The 11,057-nt window shown below is 43.0% G+C and overlaps 1 protein-coding gene across 1 annotated transcript in view; it reads right to left on the reverse strand.

The window, feature by feature from the left end:
- The window catches only part of tmc7 (transmembrane channel like 7), an 80,463-nt gene extending 69,686 nt beyond the window's left edge, over nucleotides 1-10,777 (reverse strand). Inside the window, exons 1-2 of the mRNA XM_078559170.1 lie at nucleotides 10,643-10,777; nucleotides 1,205-1,347 (exon numbers count right to left, since the gene is read on the reverse strand). Coding sequence (XP_078415296.1) covers nucleotides 1,205-1,322 — 118 coding nt within the window. The 5' untranslated portion in view covers nucleotides 1,323-1,347; nucleotides 10,643-10,777. The remainder of the gene's footprint in view (nucleotides 1-1,204; nucleotides 1,348-10,642) is intronic.
- Between the last annotated feature and the right edge of the window lie 280 nt (nucleotides 10,778-11,057).

Consider the following 11,057-nt stretch of genomic DNA (forward strand, 5'->3'; position numbering starts at 1 on the left):
TGGAATAGCCATATACATACTGTGGCTACAAATGCAGGTCTGGGGCTGGGAATTCTGTGGCGAGTTACCCACTTCCTGACTCCCCAAAGCCTGTCCACCATCTACAAGGCACAAGTCAGGAATGTGATGGAATACTCCCCACTTGCCTGAATGAGTGCAGCTCCCACAGCACTCAAGAAGCTTGACACCATCCAGGACAAAGCAGCCACTTGATTGACACCCCCTCCACCACCTTCAACATTCACTCTCTCCACCACTGACACACAGTAGCAGCAGTGTGTACAATCTACAAGATGCACTGCAGCAACTCACCAAGGCTCCTTCAACAGCAAGTTTGAAACCTATGATCTCCACCACCTAGAGGACAAGGGCAGCAGCGGCATGGGAACACCACAACCTGCAAGTTCCCTCCAAGCCACGCACCATCCTGACTTGGAACTATATCACTGTTCCTTCACTGTCACTGGGCCAAAATTCTGAAACTCTCTCCTTAACAGCACTGTGGGTATACCTACAACACCTGGACTGCAGCTGTTCAAGAAGGCAGCTCACCAGGATGGACAATAAATGCTGGCCTAGCAAGCAATGCCCACATGCCATAAACTAATTTTTAAAACATTCTTCCTAGAGTTCGGTGCCCAGAATTGGACACAATACTCTAGTTGAGGCCAACCCAGTGTTTTATAATGGGTCACCATAACTTCCTTGCTTTTGCACTCTATGCCACTACTGAAGCAGCTCAGGATCCAGTGTGCATTATTAACCACTTTCTCTACCTGCCATGCCAGCTTCAAATAAAACTGATTTTTATATGTAAATTGTAAAATTTACATCCTTTGTACTCTTCCTTTAGTATAATTAACATCTCCTATCCCCATGCGTTTCATAATAAATACGTGACTGCAACCTGACAGGTTAAACTATTCCCCCAATCAAACCTCAACCACTTCCTGTCTAAAGTGCTCTTTTTCTCATTGTGCATTAACCTCCAATTTTACTGAGGCAGCAAACTATTGGGCAAATAGAATGATCTAAGGATTGACAAGCATTGTTCCTCTTTTTCCATTGAAGAAGTCATATTTACAAATGTCAAAAAATGAGCTATTAACATTCTGCCAAAGCAGACTGATGCAATTCAACATATTAATGTTTTAAAACTGATTAATTCCATTGTTTAGCTGAACGGCAATTCAAATTTTCTCACCTTCTATGTCATGAATGTCTTTTTTCCAAAGATACAGGCTAGATAAACGTTCCTTGATTGTTTGAACAAACCTTGCCTTTTTCCTAAATAGAAGGCCTTGATCGTATTTTGTTAACATGTATGCTTGATAGTCTTGACCAGCTCTAATAAAACAGTGATAGAATGAAACTTTTAAAAACAGAAACATATTAGCACATGTAAAATTGGACCAAATATTCTAAATGTGGCCTAATCCAGTACTTGGTTAGGCTTAACATTGCCTCTTTGCTTTTGTATGCTCTGCTGCAATCTAGGCAAAGTCTTTCCTCAGAACTGTTCCCTTCACAGCTGTAACTTCACTGGAAATGCAAACAACAGCCAATGTACGCACATCGATGACAGAAATGCAATGGAAACTTCAAAGTGACAGCAGAAGAGCAGGAGCAGCTCCAAGAAAATTTCTGGCCCCTAATTCTTTCAAATAAACTTTTTTTTAAACTTATGGATCTATTTCAACTGAAGGATATGCAGAAATCCTGAGCGACAATAAAATGCTCGGAAGCTCAATAACCATCATTGTGCCATCACGAGCAGTTTTCCATTTCAGGTCATAAAGGAGAAGATATCAAGGTAGAAGTATTACATTGCAGTAGCATAACGCCCCAACTACAAATTTGTTTTAAACAATCAGATATCTCTTGGCTTTGTTCAATGAGTCGGACGCAGAGAACAAGAGGGATGCAGCAAACCAACTGAAAATTTACTCATTGTCACAGGCTTGTGACAATTCTTTTATAGTCTGTGGTTCTAGGCCAGTGACAAATTATGAGTCACAGAAACCAACTCTGTGTGAAGGGGAGACTAAATTACAGTACTTTGGCACCAAATTAAAAATCAGCAGGATGGATAAATTGGAACACTGTTGGAAGGTGATTTCCTCTGGACTAAACACCAACAAACAACTATGTATTTTCAATCCCAAAGGAATATCCACGCCAGAAGATGGCCAAAGTGCTAATAAAGGAAATCCACGAAGGGTTGGGTGTATTACATTTATGTGTAAAAATGACACTATATTTACTCAACACCTATTGGTGGTTTGGGATAGTGAAAGATGCAGAAATATATATCAGAAACAGTGTACAATGCTAGAATTATTGCAAAAAATCAAAATAAAGAGGGGTAATATACTGTACTACAAAAGCCAATGCAAAAGGTAAACAAATCTGAAAACCCTCAACACAAATTCAAAAAATTCAAAAAAATACAGAAGAGAGCAGCCGGGGAGGATGCAAAAAAGCACAGGACAAGGATGACAAACAAACTAAATCTAATGACCAATCTGTAAAAAAAACGAATGAAAAGAGGGAAGAAGAAAATTACAATCCTTTACAAAAGAGAAAGAGGATGTAAATAAGGCAAGAAAGAAGCAGTAAAGAAAGACAACCTACCAAAACCAAGGAGAACTATTGAAAAGGGTAGTTGAGAAAAAGCTGTTGAACCTAATGTAAAAGATAAGAAAACAGGTGAGTTAGAAAGCTCAGAAAGTGAGTCAGAGGCTAAAGAAACAAGAAGGATACAAAAGATGGAACCACAGGAACTCTCCAAACCAGAGTCTACATTCTGATAAAATGTCACAGACCTAAAACATTAAGACTCATACAGCACAAAAGGAGGCCATTCGATCTATCACATCCACACCAGTCAACAAAGATCTGGCTACACTAATCACATTTTCCAGCGCTTGGCCCATAGCCCTGGAGGCTATGGCAACGCAAGTGAAAATCTAAATACTTCTTCAATGTTACAAGAGTTTCTGACTCAACCACCCTTTCAGGCAGTGAGTTCCAGACTCCCACCACCCTCTGGGTGAAAAAACTTCTCCTCAGTTCCCCTCTTAGCCTTTTACCTCTTACCTTAAATCTATACCCCCTGGTTATTGACCCCTCCACAAATGGAAAGAGTGCCTTGCTACCCACCCTATCTATGCCCCTCATAATCTTATACATCTCTATCAGGTCCCCTCTCAACCTTCGCTGCTTCAAGGAAAACAACCCCAGCCTATCCAAGCTTTCCTCATAGCTCAGACACTCCAGGCCAGGGAGCAATCCTGGTAAATCTCCTCTGCACCCTCTCCTGTGCAATCACATCCTTCCTATAATGTGATGACCAAAACTGCACACAGTACTCCTGTTGTGGCCTAACCAGCATTTTATACAGTTCCAGCATAACCTCCCTGCTCTTGTATTCTATACCTTGGCTAATAAAGGCAAATGTCTCATATGCCTTCTTAACCACCTTATCTACCTGCCCTGATACCTTCAGGGATCTGTGGATATGCACACCAAGGTCCCTCTGATCTTCAGTGCTTTCCAGGGTCCTACTATTCATAGTGTAATCGCTTGCCTTGTTAGCCCTCCCCAAGTGCATTACCTCACATTTTTCCAGATTGAATTTTATTTGCCGCTGCTCTGCCCACCTGACCAGTCCATTGATATCCTCCTGCAGTTTACAGCTATCCTCCTCACCATTTACCACCCTATCAATGTTTGTGTCATCCGCAAACTTCTTGATCACACCCCCTACATTTAAGTCCAAATCATTTATGTACACCACAAACAGCAAGGGCCCCAGCACTGAGCCCTGTGGAACCCCACTAGAAACAAACCTCCAGTCACAGAAACATCCCTCGACCATCACCCTCTGCTTCCTCCTCTCAGCCAATTTTGGATCCAACGTGCCACATTGCCTTGGATCCCATGGGTTCTTGCTTTCTTCACCAATCTGCCATTAGGGACTTTACCAAAAGCCTTGCTAAAGTCCATGTAGACCACATCAAATGCATTACCCTCATCAACGCTACTGGTTACCTCCTCAAAAAATTCAATTAAATTTGTCAAACACGGCCTTCCCTTAACAAATCCATGCTGACTGCCCCTGACTAATCTGTATCTCTCCAAGTGCAGGTATATTCTGTCCCTCAGAAATATTTCTAGTAACTTCCCCACCACCGAGATCAGAATGACTGGACTGTAATTTCCTGGTCTACCCCTTCCTCCCTTTTTTAATATTGGGACAACGTTAGCAGTCCTCCAGTCCTCTGGCACCTCACCTGTGGCCAGAGAGGATTTGAAAATTACTGCCAGGGCCCCTGATATCTCTTCCCTTGCCTCACTCAACAGCCTGGGAAACATCTCATCCGGGCCTGCGGGTTTATCCACTTTTGAGACCGCTAAACCCACTAGTACCTCCTCTCTATGTTAATTTCCTCTAATATTTCACAGTCCTCCACCCTGATGTCTATACCTGCGTTACCTTTTCCATTGTGAAGACCAACACAAAGTATTCATTAAGGAACTGTACCCACATCTTCCAGGTCCATACACAGATTACCTCTATGGTCCCTAATTGGCCCTATTCTTTCCCTAGTTGTTCTCTTCCTCTTCATATACTTAAAAAACCCCTTTGGGTTTTCCTTTATTCTACATAACAATGTTTCTCATGTACTCTCTTAGCTTTCCTAATTTGCGTTTTAATTTCCCCCCTGTACTTTTTATACTCCTCTAGGGACTCTGCCGCATTGAGCCCTTGATGTCTGCCATAAGTTTCACTTTTTTCTTAATCCTAACCTTTATGTCCCTTGATATCCAGGGTTTTCCAGACTTGGTCTCCGCCCCTCCGACACTTTGTCTTTGTCGGAACATATTTGCCCTGCACTCTCGCTATTTCCTCCTTGAATGCCACCCACTGCTCTGAAACAGTTTTATCTGCAAGTAGCTGCTCCCAGTCCAGTTGGACCAAATCGTATCTCATCTTAGTAAAATTAGCCTTTCCCCAGTTTAGAACTTTTATTCCCAGCCCAACCTTATCCTTTAATATAAACTATCCTAAATCTGAGTTATGGTCACTACCTCCAAACTGCTCCCCTACTGATATGTCTTCCACCTGCCCAGGCTCATTTCCAAATATTAGGTCCAGAACTGCCCCCTCCCTTGATGGGCTTTCTACGTACTGGCTAAAAAAAGTTCTCCTGGATGCAACTTTAGAATTTTGCTCCCTCCTTGCCTTGCACATTAAAACTACCCCAGTTAATATTCGGGTAGTTAAAAGTCCCAGAGGATTGGAAAACTGCCAATGTAACACCCTTATTCAAAAAGGGAGGGAGACAAAATACAGGTAACTATAGACCAGTTAACGTTATAAAGGTTATAACAGCAGGGCATTTAGAACTACAAAATCTAATCAAGCAGAGTCAGCATGGCTTCATGAAGGGGAAATCATGCCTGACAAATTTATTAGAATTCTTTGAGGAGGTAACTAGCAGGATAGATAAAGTGGAACCAGTATATATTTGGATTTCCAAAAGGCATTCGATAAGGTACTGCACAGAAGGCTACTTAATAAGATAAAAGTCCATGGTGTTAGGGGTAGTATATTAGTATGGATAGAGGATTGGCTAACGAATAGAAGACAGAGTTGGGGTAAGGGGGGCATTTTCAGGATGGCAACCAAGGGATCAGTGCTGGGCCTCAATTATTTACAATATATATGAATGACTTAGATGAGGGAAGTGAACGTACTATCACCAAATTTGCAGATGATACAAAAAATAGGTGGGAAGGCAAGTGGTGAGGATGACACAAAGAGTCTACAGAGGGATATAGACAGGTTATGTGAGTGGGCAAAAAATGGCAGATGGAATATAATGTGGAAAAATGTGAGGTTATACAGTTTGGCAGGAAGAATAGAGGAGATGAATATTATTTAAATGGAGAAAGACTGCAGAAGGCTGCAGCACAGAGAGATTTGGGAGTCCTCGTGCATGAATCACAAAAAGCTAACATACAAGTTCAGTAGGTAATAGGGAAGGCAAATGGAATATTGGCCTTTAGTTTAAAGGGAATGGAGTATAAAAATAGAAAAGTCTTGCTAAAACTATACAAGGCACTACTTAGACCACACCTAGAATACTGTAAAGAGTTTTGGTCCCCTTATCTAAGGAAATTGGCATTGGAGGCAGTCCAGAGAAGGTTCACTAGGTTGATTCTGGGTATGGAGGGATTTTCTTCTGAGGAGAGGTTGAGTAGGTTGGGCCTGTACTCATTGGAGTTTAGAAGAATGAGAGGCGACCTTATTGAAACATATAAGATTCTTAGAGGGCTTGACAAGGTAGATGCTGAGAGGTTATTTGTGAGAGAGAGTGTCTAGGACCAGAGGGCATAATCTCAGAGTAAGTGGTCACCCATTTAAGGCAGAGATGAGGAGGGATTTCTTCTCTCAGAAGGTAGTGAATCTGTAGAATTCTTTACCGCAGAGGGCTGTAGAAGCTGGGTCATCAAGTACATTCAAGATGGAAATAGACAGATTTTTAATCAGTAAGATAATCCAGGGTTATGGGGAAAAGGCAGGAAAATGGAGTTGAGGATCATCAGGTCAGCCATGATCTCATTGAATGGTGGAGCAGACTTGATGGACCAAATGGCCTACTTCTGCTCCTACGTCTTATGGTCTTACTGTCTTATTATTCTTACACTTCTCTGAAATTTAATTACATATTTGATCCTTTATCTCTTCTCGACTGTTTGGGGCCCTATTGTACTCACCCAACAGCATGTTTGCCCCTTTTGTGTTTTTCACTTCTGCCCATGTGGCCTCATTTGATGATCCTTCAAAGATATCATCCCTCCTCACTGATTCCTTGATCAATATTGCGACCCCACCGTCCTCTTCTATCCCCCTCTCTATCTCATCTGAATACCCTATAACAAGGAATTTTGAACTGCCAATCCTGCCCTTCTTTTAGCCAGGTCTCGGTCATAGCTATGATTATCATACTCCCATGTGCCTATCTGTGCCCTCAGCTCTCCTGTCTTATGCCTCAGGCTCCTTGCATTAAATATATTCCATTTAGCCTTGCTAAACTCACTTCTTTCTTATCTGGCCTATGTTTCCTCTGCCTTCCAGACTCACTCACAGGTTTTAACTTCTAATTCCATCTCAACTTCTCTCCCCTCTGAACTACTTTTCAGGATCCCATCCCCCTGCCAATTTAGTTTAATTCCACACCAACATCATTAGCAAACCTCCTCACGAGGATGTTGGTCCCGTTCCTGTTCAGATGTAATCCATCCAACTTGTGCAGGTCCCACCTCCCCCAGAAAGGGTCCCAATATCCCAGGAATCTAAAGCCCTCCCTCCTGCACCATCTCTCCAGCCACGCATTCATCTGCTCTATCCTTCTGTTCCTATACTCACTACTTTATGGCACTGGGGGTAATCTGGAGATTACTACCTTTGAAGTCCTGCTTTTCAATTTCCCACCTAACTCCCTAAGGTCTGCTTGTAGGGCCTCATTTCTCTTTCTTCCCATGTCATCGGTCCCAAGATGGACCACAACCTCTTCCTGTTCACCCTCCCCCTTCAGAATGCCCTGCAGCCGTTCCATGACATCCTTGACCCTACCACCCGAAAGGCAGCATACCATCTTGGAGTCACATCTACGGCCGCAGAAGCGCCTGTCTATTCCCCTCACTAACAAATCCTCTAATACTATTGCCCTTCCACACTTCTTTCTACCACCCTGAGCAGCTGGACCACCCACAGTGCCATGGCCTTGGCTCTGATTGGCCTCCACAGAGGAACCATCACTCTCACCGTCTTCCAAGGCCGAAAAACGGTTTGCGAGTGAGATGCACTCAGGGGATTCCCTCACTACCTGCCTGGTCCCCTTCTTCTGTCTGGCGGTCACCCATTCCCTCTTTGCTTGCACTTCCTTAAGCTACGGGGTGACCATGTGCTGAAATATACTACCCACGAACCTCTCAGCCTCATAACCGCACCGCAGTGCCCCCAGCTGCCTCTCAAGCTCCAAAACCCGGAGCTCGAGTTGCTCCATTCGGAGGCCCCTCCTGCACACATGGTCATCCAGACTGTCAGGAGCGTCTAGGATTTCCCACATAGCGCAGGATGTGCAAATCACGGGACTGAGCTCCCTGGACGTATCTTAACTAAATAGAATATGGACCCTTGCTTTTATTGTACCCTTATTCCTACTTGCGTATAGATTAGATGCTACATCCTCTAGATGGACTCATTCTCTAGGTGCTGCTGACAGCCTGTCCCAAGGTCCTCCTCTCGCACTCTCCTCTCAACTCGGTTTTTCTTTCCAATGATGCTGCCTGACCTACTGAGCATTTTCAGCATCTTCTGTTTTTAATTTCAGGGGCCAGATCATCCGTTCCCGGAAAGAGGGGAAGGGTGGGAGGGTCATACCACAGAAATTGCGCAGGGATATAACCCCATCCCCAGAAGTCCCCACACAAGGACTATACAGGAATTTCCTGGGAAGTTTGAACTTCCGTGAGCAATTACCCTGCACCCTGGAACCCTCTGAAACTCCGATTTAAATCGGAGACTTCAGATGGTTCCACTCCCTTAGCAGAATAGTTACTCAGGGAAATTGAGAAGGATTAAAACCACTTCTAACTCTTGGGTTAGCACTGTACGGAACAGCACCCTCTCCCAACTCCCCACTGGGCCCCCCGACTACCCACCCATCCCCGAATACTGCCTCCACTGCCTCCACTGCCCCCAACAAATCCCGCCCACCCCAACTACAACCCGACTACCTCTCATTCCCCTCCCACCGACCACCACTGATTATCCCCAGCCCCGACTGCCCCCTATCAGCCCAATGACTACCCCCTACCAACCACCAACTGTCCTCCCAGTCCGACTAACCACCTGACCCCCCTGACACCCGACCACCTCGATCCCAAACCCCCAACCCTCTGCCACCCCCAAACCCATTTTACCCACTTGCCTTCTCTCCTGTCAAAGTGGCTGGGACCTTTAAACTTACCCAGTTTATGGCAGCTGTTGCCATAAAAAGGGGTATGGCTTCACTTCCCCCGGTGCTGCTGGGAAGGAGCTGCTGCACTGCACATTTCTCACCAGGCCCGGATCGGAAGTCTAGGCGAAAAATGTGCAGCTCCAGACTAAGGTAAGTAAAAAGGAGGGCAGTGGCAATCTGACAGTGATTGCCACTCCATGGAAGTTCTGGGCCCAGATTTCCAGCATCTGCAGTATTTTGCTTTTGCAAAATTTAAATCTGATGAGGATGAAAGGAAAAGGAATCAGAAGTAGAACCCATAAACTGAAGATGTAGTAAATCAGGAGCCCAAAACTGAAGGAAGAATATGCTAAAAGTTATGAGCTCAGCAAAGAAAATTAATTTGAACAAAATCAAACAAAACCAAGGGAAAGGACTAAATTTGAATGTTTCTATTGAAAAATAAATTCTACTGAAATACAGGAACTGTCTGGTGTTCTGGGAGCTGTGGAAAACGCAATAATGAAAAAACTCAGAGAACTCAACTGCTTGAACAAGTTAGCAATTCAGCAGACTTGTTTAATGAATATGACAAGAAGAAAGAAATGGTTAATGCAGAAGAAACTTGGTTCAGCAACAAAAAGAAAGTTGTGGCAGTTGAGCACAAGTACGTAAAGCATGAGATAGAGGGAAATCCATCGTAATGGATGCTCTTAGGTTTGTGATGGGCAAGAGAACTGCCAATCTTAACAGTAACTCTAGGGATGTTACTCATAGTGCAACAGGAGAACGTTACAGGCAACAAGTGAATAAATTAAGTTTAGGAATTCAGTTCTCTTCTCTACACATTACTTGAAGTCCTCAGTGAGTAGGTATTCAAAATCTGCTGGAACAGTAATTTTCTTATTCCTATCTTTAAGATCCATCTAGAGATTTTTTTCTTTTATTTCTCTTTCACAATTGGGTCCACAGTGCCACCCCTCATTAATTTAACAATCCTTTACTTAAATCTTGGATCTCAGATATTTATAACATCAGCCAGCCTATTAGCTGGAATGCTCATCTCTGGACTAGAAAGTGTTCCAGCACATGAGCACATAATCTAGACTGACACATCTGTGCAGTACTGAGGAAGCTTTGCATCATTCAAGTGCCATCTTTCAGCTGTCTTTTCAATTATAAATCCCATACCATTATTCAAAGAGTAGGGAGTTTTTCTTGGCCCACCTCTGAACCAACATCACTCAAAACAGATATCTAGTTATTTATCTCAGTTGCAATTCTGTGGGGGTGTGTGTGAAAATTGTTGTGCCACATTTATCTACAAAGCTACACTGAAGGTATTTCAAAACTAACTAGGTCTGAAGTACTTTAGGACATTGGAGAACACAAAAGATGCTCTGTAAAGGCAAGTTCGTTTGTTTCTTTCTTCTTAATACTACCATGGGTTAATTGTAGCAGTCTAAAAGCCATAGTAGTAAAACATCAAAGCCTAAATGGAACATCAGCAGTTTTGCATTATGTTCCACTTCAGTGCATCATTAACAGCATGTCCATTAACCGATTAGTGCTTCATCAGTTTTCATATGCAGTGGCAGTTTTCCATGCTACAGTACAGACAGTCTAACCTGATTCGCTTCTTCTCTTTAATGCCAACAGGCAACTCCCGCAATGGCCCAATGGGCTGTTCCAATTCCTCTGAAATTTGATTGGTGATGGTGGCTTTCCGTTTGTTTATAGTTGCTTTAATTGAAGACCTTCTAAGCAGCGACTGAAAACTTGGCAATTCACTCAGGAGTGGGTTGGTGGCGAACAAGAAAGCTACAATGAAGGTAAAACAAATATTAGAAAAGAAATAAATGAAATAAAGCAAGAAAAACAATTTATATGTACTTATGAGCTATTCCTACAAAAGTGAAACATCAACCAACTAGTTAACATTAAAATTAAGCATCACAAAGGCTGCTTATTGTACAGTTTTAAAGTTGGACACCTGAGTAAGAGTCTGCAACTGGAAAATGGATTTAATAACTCAACAACTCC

The sequence above is a fragment of the Cetorhinus maximus genome, chromosome 15 (genome assembly GCF_964194155.1).
Source record: "Cetorhinus maximus chromosome 15, sCetMax3.hap1.1, whole genome shotgun sequence".
Lineage (NCBI taxonomy): Eukaryota > Metazoa > Chordata > Chondrichthyes > Lamniformes > Cetorhinidae > Cetorhinus > Cetorhinus maximus.